This window comes from Pollachius pollachius (genome assembly GCF_949987615.1).
Source record: "Pollachius pollachius genome assembly, chromosome: 20".
Taxonomy (NCBI): Eukaryota; Metazoa; Chordata; class Actinopteri; order Gadiformes; family Gadidae; genus Pollachius; species Pollachius pollachius.
The window spans coordinates 11,488,809-11,502,833 of NC_136953.1; the positions used below are offsets into that span (position 1 = coordinate 11,488,809).

A 14,025-nucleotide genomic window follows, 5' to 3' on the forward strand; every position below is an offset into this window, starting at 1 on the left:
TGTTACAGTAATATGTATGTTGCAGTGGTAGCTATGTAACAGTTGTAGTTAATCTACAGTGGTAGCTGTGTTACAGTGGTAGTTATTCTACAGTTATAGCCATGACACAGTGGTAGGTATTATACAGTTATAGCCATGACACAGTGGTAGGTATTCTACAGTTATAGCTATGACACAGCGGTAGGTATTCTACAGTTATAGCCATGACACAGTGGTAGGTATTCTACAGTTATAGCCATGACACAGTGGTAGGTATTCTACAGTTATAGCCATGACACAGTGGTAGGTATTCTACAGTTATAGCCTGCTCCGGGGTCAGGCTGGAGAAGGGTTTGATTCTGCCACTGGACAGCCAGGCTCTGCTCACTGGTTGGCCGAGGTAGGTCACATGATACCCAGACTACAAACACACACAAACAGTAGGGGGTCACACATTGAGAGGCTAAGTTTAAGACCCTCCCCCACATCTGTAAAGGTAGGGTAGGAAATATATAAACAGATACATAGGTTATACACAGATATAAAGGTTAAATGGATATATAGGATGTATTCAATGAATAGGTTAGACAGATATACAGGTTATCATCTCACCTGTGTGTGTGTGTGTGTGTGTGTGTGTGTGTGTGTGTGTGTGTGTGTGTGTGTGTGTGTGTGTGTGTGTTTGTGTGTCTTACAGGATTGGTGTCTGTTCTGTGGGTGAAGTGACAGTACTGGTGGGTGTCTGGGTCTCTCTCTACCATGGCCGGCCACCTGTGAAAAGCCAGCCAAAGTCACTATATACTACATATAGGTATATACACAGGATATACATGTATAACATCTTAACATCGTGTACAGGCTTCTCCCAAAACAACATAACAGTGGTGCAGCACCACTATGTTACATTTAAAAGGAATAAAAGGGCTGCTGCACTGTGGAAATTTATATTTGAAATATTTTGTATTTTTATTTCTTCAACCTTTCAATTGGCAAAACCCGTTTTTATTTGAAGCTTCCAAAAGCATAACTAAAACATCACAAGCCAATGCTGTGTAGAGGCAACCAGTGGCTTTCAGATCCACTCTGGGGTCTTTGCTGACTCGTTTACAGCAGAACTTCAGTGTCAAGCGGGTCGCGCAGCAGGCGAGCCACTGGGCCCCGCGGGGGGCCGCGTTGTGTCGTAGCAAGGACAACACACATCGGAAGATCTGAGTTTGGGTCTTGTTTAGAAATAGTTGAAGCAAAGGACAATGCAACACGGCACCTAGGTGGCTGCCACACTCCATCTAGGTGATTTGCTTTGGGCTTCTCCAGACAAAGGAGCCAGGCTGGGGGTGTTAGAGGTCCGTCTGTTTGTAAAGGTTGGATAATGACACATGGCCTGGTGTTGTTGCCATCTGGGGAACCCCTTGAGTGTGTGTGGAGACGGCTGGTTTAACCTGTGCAGCCCCAGAGTCCAATCAGACTCTTTCATGTGAGGCTGCTTGAACCAGCCATCATCCACACATACTCTTACAAAAGTGTAAGCGTTACCATGGATACCCGGCCTGCTGAGCCCAGATGAGACAGCCTGGCCACAGACTAGTGCTGATGTTGTCGTCATCATCGTCCCCAGACCTCTGCTCCTCAGATACACTACAGCTAGAGTACTGTTCATCTGGAGAGAGAGAGACTATTACTAGGTGACTAGACATACCAATATTCGATAAGAAAATATTAGAGTAACCGAACTACGAAAAAAAATAAAGTGTAGCGCACTCATAATGTACCCTGAAGGGCTTCCGTGATCTGGCTTTAACTAAACAAATGTATTCATTTTCTATCTATTAGTCAAATATATAAGGAAATCAAATCCAATTTGTTCAATTTATTTTTAGAAGAAAAAAACACTAGAAATCAGTATGTGGAATCGAAACAAGTTGAAACTAAATCATCCTTTTTGACAAGAATATGTATTGCATACTTAAGGCACAAACTGAAATTAGATTCAAGTACATTTAAGGCACAAACTGAATAGATTCAAGTAACTGAAGCACAACAGCAAAAAGTACTGGGGGGGATATCAACTGAACTCCACTTGCAGCGCATCGGCCTGTCTCGCATTGCACATGATGTGCGCATATAACAGAACATCAACAAAAACTATATTATGTGTAAGACGGAAATACAGTATGTCTAAAACCTTTCCAGTTAACTTAACGCATAAGCCCACCTACTGCATCACAAATTTTTGTTAAAAAAAAATGAGCATATCTACGTGCTCGGGGGATAGGCGGGTGCGGAGGCGATTTACAATCAAGCCCGACGTGGAAAAGACTCTCCGCTGGAACTGAGGTTGCCGGTATAGCCAAGTATTCCAAGTATTAAATGGCATTATAGTATACACGTTTAATGAACAATATGTAATTAATATAGCTAATGAATAATTGACTTTAGGCAAAATTTTCAAAAAATCTGCAACAGGTAAAGTCGAATACCCACGTAATTTTTGAATAATCTAATATTCAAATAACCGTGCCCATCCCTAATTACTTCACGCTAGAAAATATTAGAGAGAGACTATTACTATGCACTAAAGAACATTAGAGAAACACTTACTATACAATACAATACATCAGAGATACAGTGCGACAGTTATTATCGAATATGCTATCAGAAATGATTGTGTGCGAAGTGTGTGAACGGAAAGCACTGCTATCATATCTCTTATATATCTTGTCCTAGACAAGTATCTGCTCTTTATTAGAGCAATGGATTAAGGGAAAAGTCGTTTTGAAGGGTCTACTGTCCATTCCAATGCAACCACTTTAGAATGTTTTAGAATGAAAGCTAGAATGATATTGGATATTAAACCGATATATTCACGCTCTGAATTAGTGATGTGGCGTAAGGACTGAAGACGGGAATGCCGGTATGAGTCCCCTGTGGGACCGTTGGTCTGGGACGGTCTGGGACCCAACAAGCCCTGGGCATCGTCAGAAAGCAGCACTACTCTCTATCGAGCTAAGGTTTGGTCACTATTTTTATACAATCTGCAAATTACAATGTACCCTGGCCTTAACAATAGCTTTCATAAAACGCTTTTTAACTGGTTAAGTCGGATCAATGAAGACCGGAAACCGGTGAAAAATCTTGTTATAAAGCAATATCTTCATCACACTCATGCCAAAATAAAGAAAAGCAAGAAAGAAAATCAATGAAAGATTTAACTAAGTAAATATGTACCATGAAATTAAACATGAGAGATACACTAGAATACATAAGAGATAGATAGACTATTACTGTACACTACAATACAATAAGACAGAGAGAGAGAGACTATTACATATAATCAAGAGTACCTGTATTGAGAGGGCAGGTCCAGGCACCGAGCAGCTCTGAGGGATCGGACCCAGACTTCAGTCTCCTCCATTTATCACAGTCACTACACTGGACCCACTGGTCATCTAACAGAGAGAGAGACTACTATTGTACTATGTGCTACATGTACAGTGTGTATAGAACTATGGTAGGTGTTACATGTACAGTGTATATAGTACTATGGTATGTTACAGCTACAGTGTATATAGTACTATGGTATGTTACAGCTACAGTGTATACAGTACTATGGTATGTTACAGCTACAGTGTATACAGTACTATGGTATGTTACAGCTACAGTGTATATAGTACTATGGTATGTTACAGCTACAGTGTATATAGTACTATGGTATGTTACAGCTACAGTGTATATAGTACTATGGTATGTTACAGCTACAGTGTATACAGTACTATGGTATGTTACAGCTACAGTGTATACAGTACTATGGTATGTTACAGCTACAGTGTATACAGTACTATGGTATGTTACAGCTACAGTGTATACAGTACTATGGTATGTTACAGCTACAGCGTATACAGTACTATGGTATGTTACAGCTACAGCGTATACAGTACTACGGTATGTTACATCTACAGCGTATATAGTACTACGGTATGTTACATCTACAGCGTATATAGTACTATGGTATGTTACATCTACAGTGTATATAGTACTATGGTATGTTACAGCTACAGTGTATATAGTACTATGGTATGTTACAGCTACAGTGTATATAGTACTATGGTATGTTACAGCTACAGTGTATATAGTACTATGGTATGATACAGCTACAGTGTATATAGTACTATGGTATGTTACAGCTACAGTGTATATAGTACTATGGTATGTTACAGCTACAGTGTATATAGTACTCTGGTATGTTACAGCTACAGTGTATATAGTACTATGGTAGGGGATACGTGTAGTGTATCTAGTACTATGATACATGTACAGTGATTGTAGTACTATGGTAGGTGAGACATGTACAGGGTTTAGAGCCTTACAGTATTCTTCATCCTTGTCCTTTTGTTCATCATGTAGTTCCCTCTGGAAATAACGTGGAGTTCTGGAAACACAACCAATGTATTGATGATTTCTTAAAACACAACCAATGTATTGATGATTTCTTAAAACACAACCAATGTATTGAGGATTTCTTAAAACACAACCAATGTATTGAGGATTTCTTAAAACACAACCAATGTGTTGAGGATTTCTTAAAACACAACCAATGTATTGAGGATTTCTTAAAACACAACCAATATATTGATGATTTCTTAAAACACAACCAATGTATTGAGGATTTCTTAAAACACAACCAATGTATTGATGATTTCTTAAAACACAACCAATGCATTGAGGATTTCTTGAAACACAACCAATGTATTGATGATTTCTTAAAACACAACCAATGTATTGATGATTTCTTAAAACACAACCAATGTATTGATGATTTCTTAAAACACAACCAATGTATTGAGGATTTCTTAAAACACAACCAATGTATTGAGGATTTCTTAAAACACAACCAATGTATTGATGATTTCTTAAAACACAACCAATGTATTGAGGATTTCTTAAAACACAACCAATGTATTGATGATTTCTTAAAACATAACCAATGTATTGAGGATTTCTTAAAACACAACCAATGTATTGATGATTTCTTAAAACACAACCACTGTTCTGATTATGTTTGAAAACACAACAACTATATTAATTAGCATTAATATAACAACAACTAGAAATGAGGTGAACAAAAGAGCTGTACACAAACACATTAACTACAGATACAATTTGAATGAAAATGTAAAACTATAGTCATTTTAAAGTTGAAGCTCTGCACTAACTGTGCATCAACAGCAACATAACCGTAAACAAGCACCAACGAGTGGAAGGGCCGTGCCTGGACGAACTTCACAAACTGCGCGTCATGTCGAATATAAATTGTACAAAAAATCAAGAGTAATTTCTTTGCTCGACAAGTTGTTTATCAGAGAACCATAAATACATATACGCATACATATGTACGCATACGCACGTACACATAAGGGATCAAACGTGCACATGCATACAGAGATATGCACACGTCAGCATGTAATGGCACCCCAAGTCAAATTTATTCAGGAGTTGTAGGGTTTCTATTTGTTTTGGGGGAGTGCGTGTCACCTGTGTTGGACAGTGGTCTGTAGTTCCTCCTTCAGCCCCGGACTGGCATCAGCCAAGACTCCAGCAAATACCTCTTCAAACTATGACACACAAACACATGCATTATATGCTATAGATACAATACATATCTTATACATATTTTTTATATCGTGACTTTCTGTCTGTCTCGCTGACTGCCACTTTTATCTTACTCTTTATTAGTCTCTATATCTTTCTGTCTGTCTTTCAGTCTCTCTACCCATCTGTCTCTACTCATCGTTCACACCTCATCCATCCCTTCTTCTCCTGGTAGCTCGCCCTTCTCTCTTGTTTTCTTCATTTTCTCCCCTTGTGTGTTCTCCGTGTCTTCAGCCTTTTCTTGGCCAGCAGCCGTGTCTTCTTCCTGTCCCTTTCCTAGAGGTCTGCTCTTCTCTGTAGGGATGGGGTTAGGCAGTCTTTTCTGTTCTCCATCTAGAGGTCTGCTCTTCTCTGTAGGGATGGGGTTGGGCAGTCTTTTCTGTTCTCCATCTAGAGGTCTGCTCTTCTCTGTAGGGATGGGGTTGGGCAGTCTTTTCTGTTCTCCAACTAGAGGTTGGATCTTCTTTCTAGAGATGGGGTCAGGCAGTCTTTTCTGTTCTCCAACTAGAGGTTGGATCTTCTTTCTAGAGATGGGGTTGGGAAAACTTTTCTGTTCTCCATCAAGAGGTTGGATCTTCTTTCTAGAGATGGAGTTAGGCTTGTGTTCTGCTGTCTTGAACAGCGGGATAAACCGGGTTTTTTCTTTGCCTGTCAAAACAAAATGAAGTCAACGTCATGCTATTTTATATCATAATTAACATGCCAACCGCATTCCTTATATATATATATCATTATTAAGACAATGTCCACCTACATTTTGATGTAACGTTGTATCATAATCAACAAGTCTACATCATTCTTACATATATCATAACGTGTCCACTTCATTCTTTATTAAGTTTAATTTATAATTTACGTTATGATATCATATATGAAGAATGAGGTTGACTTGTTAATTACGAAGTGTATACAGAAATATATGAACTTCAATCTTAACACATAAACGTATGTTAACATACCTTTGTTGCTAGTTTTGTCCATTTCTTTTTATAGACTTCAAAAGGGAGAAAATCGATTTAATATCAACAAACGCCACTTAATAAATACAGGTGAAGTTTTAACAACGAGTCGGTATGTGATAAATATATATATTTTTGTGTCGATAAACTGAGAAAACGAATGAAATACTTCTTTATGTTTCTTGTGAAAACTAGAGCTCGAGCTTGAACATTTGCCGCCAAAAGCCGCAGATCGGTGTGTCTGATTTATCCCCCAGCACCGCCTACAGGGGTCTTTGGCTCCTACTTAGCCTTGCATGTTTTTATAATGAACCTTCCTTTTACCAATAAACCGGTGCGTAATCCTAAATCCTTTAGTTCTTAATAAATAACATAAATTAATTATACTATATCTAATACTATAAGTCATAAATATAAAGTGTCAAGTAGGTCTGTATGAGAAGAACTACACATCCCATAAGTTTGGCTGAAGCATTACGTAAAGAACTACACGTCCCATAAATAGTGAGTAAAGTAGGGCAGTAGAGGAGGTGGGGGAGGGGAACTAATACTCTCCGTTTGCGATTGTCACACCACTACACACGGTAGTGTACAATCATGAGAATACATACTAAGTTGTTAGGCTATATGTAAGGTTATAAGGCTGTGTATATTATTAGATTGAGATAACCTACATACCTTCATACTGTGTGTGTGTGTGTGTGTGTGTGTGTGTGTGTGTGTGTGTGTGTGTGTGTGTGTGTGTGTGTGCGTGTGTGTGTGTGTGTGTGTGTGTGTGTGTGCGTGTGTGTGTGTTTGGAAGGGGGTACATTCCTGTACTCTGTTGGTATTATATATATGTTAATATATAGCTACATCGATAAAAGGCTATGTGCTGTGTAGCGCTTACTTACATAATTGTAACATAATCCACACTCCTTTTCAGAGAGAAATAGTTTGTGTTTTAAACAGGCAATAATGACGGCAGCTATCTGCCTGGAAGGCGGGTCCTATTTGTTTTCCAGGCGAAACGTAGATCTGACTGGCCGGGGAGAGGAGGCATGACTTCAGAACAAAATGGGATTGGTCGGTTCCAGCGCCAGTCACGTGTGTGTGTGTTGGTGGAATATAAAGCGCGTGCCTGCGCGAGAGCAACGGATCGTGTAAGAGCCAGTCTGTTGGATGTAGTCATAATACTTTGATATTAATGTCTCTCTCCGCGCAGCGGCAGATCACAGTCTGAACGTCCTGCTAGTTAGGTATGAGCTAGTCTTTCTGCAAGCTTTCTCTCCACTTGTGTTTTTCTTTGAGGAGGGAGGGGTGAGCCAACCGGGGTGGGCAGTGTGAGTGTTTCTTTAATGTATTCATAAGTGGGCGTGGTCGATCCAGGACGAGGGGCGGGGTTATGTAAATGACCAAAGTGTATGTTTCTGTCAGTCTTCAAACTCAACAGGCTACAATACACGCATGCACGCAATCACGCACACACACACACAGTGTTGGAGAAGAGTTAACTACTTCACACACAAACGGTTCGTTGAAGAGGAGCTAATCACTACACACACACGCACACACACATATGGACAGGCGGGAGACGAGCTAACTGGTACGCACAAATACACTGTGGAGCGCGTGTATCCGGATTTAGTGGACTCGCACTGTGAGTACAAAGTTATATGATAGAACTGTTGCTAGAGTGACGTTGCAATAGTAACGTTACTAAAGTGACGTCACTACAGTGAGGTTGCGTTACTTAACTATATAGTGACGTGACGTTGCTATAGCAACGTTACCATAGGGAAGTTTCCATAGCAATGTTGCTGTTGTTGCCATAGCGACGTTGACATTGTGACGCTGCTATAGTATAGGATCATGTGTGTGGTTGCTGTCTGTAAATCAGTCTAATCTTTTTAGACCAATGCTATTGGATGCCAAAAGAGAAGCCCCTCCCAGAAGAAGATGATCAAGATGTCTGTGGAGAAGGAAGTATTGACGCTGCAGGTGCCTGTCCTTCAGTCAGAGCAGCTCAGATCCCCCAAGACTCATCCACTCCATCCCAAAAATGGTATCCAGTCCTCCCACAATCCCCCTGCCCCAGCCTCATCCCAGCGAATGGGAAAGAGGCGGTACTCCCTGGGCGTCGGCTTCAAGGGACTGGCTAAGCGAAGGAGGCGGGCCAACAGCGACAGCCAATCAGAACCTGTTCTACCCAGCAACTTCCTGCTTGGTGGGAACATCTTCGACCCGCTGAATCTCAACTCCCTTCTGGATGAGGAAGTTAACAGGTACTCCTTAAACTACTTGTATCTCCTTGGTACCTCGTTTACAACTACTATATACCTTGTTACCCCTTAAACAATTTATTTTTATCCTGTTTACCCCTCCAATTAGGACTATATACCCTGGTACCACTTTAATTACTACTATATACCCTGGTAACACATATACTCTTACTATATACTCTGGTTCCCTGTTGACTATTACTATATACCCTCTGAACTAGTACTATATAGCCTGGTACCCTGTAAACTACTTCTGAGGAGAGATAGAATGACGGAGGGTTAATAGAGAAGAGACAGCATGACGGAGGGATGATAGTGAAGTGAACAGAGTTTACACTTTTGTTTAAATCTTAGGTCGACCAATCAGGCGACGCCAAAGTGTTCGCCCCTGCCGTCGCGGGGCGGTGACCCTGTAGAGATCCTGGTCCCCCGTGACATCACCGACCCCCTGAACCTAGAGGGGGCGGGAGGGGTCCTGCTGTCACCCATGAAGACTAGGAAAAGACCCAGGAACCGCCATCACGCCATCACTGTGGAAACACGGTCCTTACCCCCAACAGGTACCCCTCACCCAAACAACCTCCCCCCAACCCCTAACTCTAACGACCTCGCCCTAACCTCTCACTGTACGACCTCACCCTAATCCATTTATTGATTCCACATAAGACTTCTGCGCCCGGATCTGGGAAAACTGGTCTCTAGTGATAGTAGTGATGCTAGTGATAGTGTTTGGGTTGCAGTACCGCCTTTCACCAGAGGCTCAGTGTTTCTTAATCTCAAGTGATAGTACTGTACTATCTCAAGTGATAGTACAGTTCTGAGTGTTTTCTACTGCATTACCACCGGTCACAAGAGGAGCAGTGTTCCTCGGTCTCTAGAGATAGTGATAGCACTGAGGGTTTTCTGTTGCAGTACTTGTGTTCACCAGAGGGGCAGTGTTCCTCCGTCTCTAGTGATAGTGATAGCACTGAGGGTTTTCTGTTGCAGTACTTGTGTTCACCAGAGGGGCAGTGTTTCTCCGTCTCTAGTGATAGTGATAGCACTGATAGTGTCTTCTGTTGCAGTACCGCCGGTTACAAGAGGGGTCAGTGTTCCCCCGTCTCCGCTCCCCTGTGAGCTCAACACGTCCATCAACTGTCGTGACGACGTTGTCCCACCCCTTACCCTACCCCGGAGACACACCCACCCTCCACTTAGCCAGCCTCGCAAGGCCCGTAACCATGGAGACGGTCCCCGTAATCAGGGAGACCGTCATCGGAGGCGCCGCCGTACCACCTCTGTGAGGTCATCGGAAAGCGTCATAGCTGTCAGCGTTGCCCAACCAACCAGGTTCCAGACCCCTTTAGTGGGCGGGGCCAAACCCAGCAGGTATGTCAGTTAGACCTTTCAATCCCTGGTCTCATTTGCATGACTTTAGTCACATGACTGACTCTCCCCCCCCCTGCAGATGTGGAGGAGTTCCTGGAGCAGAGCACCCACCACAGAAGAAGACAAAGGACAGGTATCGCTATCAGCATGGCGGCCACAGCCGTTACTATGGTTACCATGGGTTCTACGGGGACCAATGGGAGGGCAGGGTCGGAGCGGGGCCGGACCCCCGTCTCAGACTCCTGAAACCTGATTGGTTTAAAGAGAGGCGGGTCCTGGACATTGGCTGTGGAAGCGGTCACGTGACTCTGACCATCGCTCGGCACTTTGGGCCCACACACATCCTGGGACTCGATCGAGACCAGCGATTGGTCGACGCTGCGACCCACAACATCAGACACTTCCTGTCACATGACCTGGTGCTCACAGAGAGACACCAAGGCCATGCTGGGAAAGAGGAGGGGAGAGGAGACGGGGAGACGTCCTTCCCTCTCTCCTTCAGGGTGTCTCGTGGACCTCTGGCCGCACCGTTCCTCCGGCCCACCCTCGACGCAGGGTTCCCTAGCAACATCACCTTCATCACGGTGAGTTCCCTAGCAACGACACCTTCATCCCCCCTCAACCAGTTGCAGACCGGTTACCGCTAAATCATAGCATATGGTTAGCTAACACCAGAGCATAATTCGTTACGCCATACCCTTCGCTTAGTGTTGGCTTCTAACGTAATCGATTAAAACCATAGCATGCGCTTGGGCTTAGCGTTTAACATATTGACCGATATTTGTTCTGAATACTTTATGGGTTGTGTTAGAGGAGCCGATCACATCCCATCGCTCCAAGTAGGCTGACCCCACCGCAGCCCGCTTGGCGGTGGGCCGGGCGCACTATGGCCCAGACTCCGGAGATGTCGGTAGACTTAAGATAGATGGGTGTTATCTATGGTCAGTTATGTGTGGTTACCATAGCGACCGTGTCGTTCCAGGGCGACTACGTGTGCCGCCAGGAGTCGTGGCCCGGGCGCGGCACGTACGACGTCATCCTGTGTCTGGGCGTGACCAAGTGGGTGCAGCTCCAATCAGGAGACGCGGGCGTGGTGCGTCTGTTCAAACGGGCCTATCAGAGCCTGTCGCCGGGCGGGATGTTCATCCTGGAACCCCAGCCGTGGAGTAGCTACAGCCACAGCAAGAAGGCCTCGGTAACTACTGCAACACACACTCCCCAGATACACACACTGGTAACTGGTAACTATATACCAGATAGGACACACACTGCTCACCAGATACCAGATAGAACCCACACACTGGTAACTAGAAACCAGCGACCACACACACTGGTAACTAGATACCAGCTACCACACATACTAGTTACTAGATACCAGATAGATAACACACACTGCTCCCTAGATAGCAGATAGAACCCACACACTGGTAACTAGAAACCAGCGACCACACACACTGGTAACTAGATACCAGATACTGCACACACTGGCAACTAGATACCAGATAGAAAACACACAAACTGGTAACTAGATACCAACTACTACAACGCATACAAAACTCACTAAATACCAGATACTACACACACACTACTCGCTAAATACCAGATACTACACACACACGCACTCACTAGAAACCAAACAGCAGATGGATCATAAGTTGATGTTGTTTTCCAGGAAACGACCTATCAAAACTACCGAACCGTGAGGCTCCGCCCAGAAGACTACAGCTGTCACCTGACACAGACAACTGGCTTCACATCCTACCGCCTGCTCACAGAATCTGGTACGCACGCACGCACGCGCACATATGCACACCTTCAACCTGCTCAAAAACTCTAGTACACACTCTAATAAACACATACACAATTACTCACACACACACTCTGGCGCGCACACACACAGACAGACAATTACTAATGGCTGATTGTTAGTTGTAAGTTAACATGTGTATGTGTTTTTTGTAGGTGATCAGAGACCACTGTACGTTTTCCACAAAGGCCCCTCCCAGAGGAAGTAACTCAGGAAGAGGACCCTTCACGGGAAGGGACACAGGAAGAGGAACCTACCATGGTTTCCATGGGGATGACTGGAGGATTAAAGGACAAACCTGTTGCCACACACACACACACACACACACACACACAGCTGGGAGATCTGACAGCTGATTGTCAAATAAACTGTCAAATTAAATAAACTCAAATAAAGTGTGACTGAAAGGCATTCTGTGTAAGGAGAGATGTCAGTAGGTACGACTGATTCATATATCTATTGATGACATCAATTCCTCCAGAGCTGCCTCACTTGCTCCTGGTTTTAATAAACTACTGATGACAGATCGGCTCTGTGTTCATGTTCCCACAAACACTATATAGATATATTTATATCTTTATGAGTATATATATAACTAGTGCTCTTTACATCTAGTGTGAGCTGGTCAAATAGTCCAAGTGTGTGGTCTTCTTTACTACTGATCTACAGGTTAGTCTATGCTCAACAGGTTAGTTAATTTTCTCTATAGGTTAGTCTAAAGCAGGGGTCAGCAACCTTTTCAACATGCAGTGCCAGTTTGACATTTTCTCGTTAATGAGTGTGCCTTAAGCAACAATATATTAAAATTAAGCTGAATTATGACACAGCGACCAAAGAAATTTCCAGAAGACCTGGAATTGTACTATTTCCATATAGTCCAAAATCATGCATCAACATTTTAAATGTTTTTTTGGTTGTTATATTTACAACATGGGCTTACAAATTATAATTACATATGTCCCATCTTAAAACACCATTTCCAGAAACTCATTCAAAAACATTTGCACTGTGAGAAATGTAAAAAAACGAGAATATATGAGAATGTTGGAACCATCCACATAAATATCTTTAAGACATTTGCACTGGGAGGAAATGCCCGAAACAGAATAAAGTGCAAAAAAAAATCTGTAATAATGATTATGCTGCCGCATTGGGCTGTGAAAATTGTTAATAATAATAATAAAAAAAAAATATATATATATATATATTTTTTTTTTAAGTGTGCCAATGATTATGCTGCCCCGTGCCAGTGGTGGCACGTGTGCCTAGGGTTGCCGACCCCTGGTCTAAAGGTAGGTTAGTCTACACTCTACTTGTTAGTGAGTCTACCCTCTACAGGTAGGTTAGGCTACACTGCAGGTTAGTGAGTCTACACTCTACAGGTAGGTTAGTCGACACCCGGCAGGTAGGTTAGTCTACACTCTATAGGTAGGTTACGGAGTACCCTACAGGTACGTTAGTCCATACAGGTTAGGTATTCTAAAGGTAAGTTAGTCTGCAGGTTATTCTACTCTCCAGGTATGTCTACCTGGAGAGTAACTACCCTAACTATTTAGTTAGTAACAAGTCTAACTACACTAGCTCTTTATAGTTATTACCAGCCGTCTAACTACCACACAGTAGTTGTATGTGCAGTTCTATAGAGCTAAGATAAAACCTCCCTGATAACTGATGTAGACACAATCACACTTTGTCTCTTAGCCAAAGGCCTCCAGCATCCGCAGCAACAGGACTTATATAGAAAATATTTTGCCAAAAGTCACATTTGCAGGAGACCCAGAGCTACAGTAGTTATCCCATCACCTAACATGGTACCACAGGATAAAGATCGAACCTCAGTATAACATAGTACCAATGTACTATTATAGCACAATAATACCACAGTATTAACATAGTACTACCATAGTATAACATAACTAGCCTAGTACCACAGTAGTACCGTAGTACCATAATACATGCATAGCACCATATTACTACCATAGTACCTAAGTACCAGAATAGTACC

General features: G+C 42.7%; 1 protein-coding gene and 1 long non-coding RNA gene across 3 annotated transcripts; one reads left to right on the forward strand and one right to left on the reverse strand.

Moving 5' to 3' along the window:
* Positions 1-1,460: 1,460 nt before the first annotated feature.
* LOC307091005 lies at positions 1,461-5,572 on the reverse strand. The gene is made up of 4 exons (XR_013812700.1): positions 5,509-5,572; positions 4,344-4,405; positions 3,321-3,425; positions 1,461-1,636 (listed from the first exon to the last, which is right to left on the reverse strand). It is a non-coding gene; the product is annotated as an uncharacterized lncRNA (long non-coding RNA).
* A 2,115-nt stretch (positions 5,573-7,687) lies between these two features.
* mepceb (methylphosphate capping enzyme b) lies at positions 7,688-12,526 on the forward strand. Of its 2 annotated transcripts, none has more exons than XM_079757629.1 (8): positions 7,688-7,822; positions 8,478-8,848; positions 9,200-9,405; positions 9,910-10,213; positions 10,293-10,797; positions 11,196-11,408; positions 11,886-11,994; positions 12,176-12,526. In XM_079757629.1, exons 2-8 carry the CDS (start codon positions 8,523-8,525, stop codon positions 12,226-12,228), a joined length of 1,716 nt encoding a protein of 571 aa, XP_079613755.1. In that variant the 5' UTR covers positions 7,688-7,822; positions 8,478-8,522; the 3' UTR covers positions 12,229-12,526. The 2 variants fall into 2 exon arrangements, with proteins under 2 accessions (XP_079613755.1, XP_079613756.1); XM_079757630.1 differs by lacking the exon at positions 7,688-7,822 and adding an exon at positions 7,975-8,223.
* Positions 12,527-14,025: the final 1,499 nt, after the last annotated feature.

Coding starts and splice junctions, on each gene's coding strand:
- mepceb (XM_079757629.1), top strand. CDS start 8,523: ATGATCAAGATGTCTGTGGAGAAGGAAGTATTGACGCTGCAGGTGCCT. Junction 10,214..10,292: donor GGCGGGGCCAAACCCAGCAG/GTATGTCAGTTA, acceptor CCCCCCCTGCAG/ATGTGGAGGAGTTCCTGGAG. Junction 10,798..11,195: donor GCAACATCACCTTCATCACG/GTGAGTTCCCTA, acceptor GTGTCGTTCCAG/GGCGACTACGTGTGCCGCCA.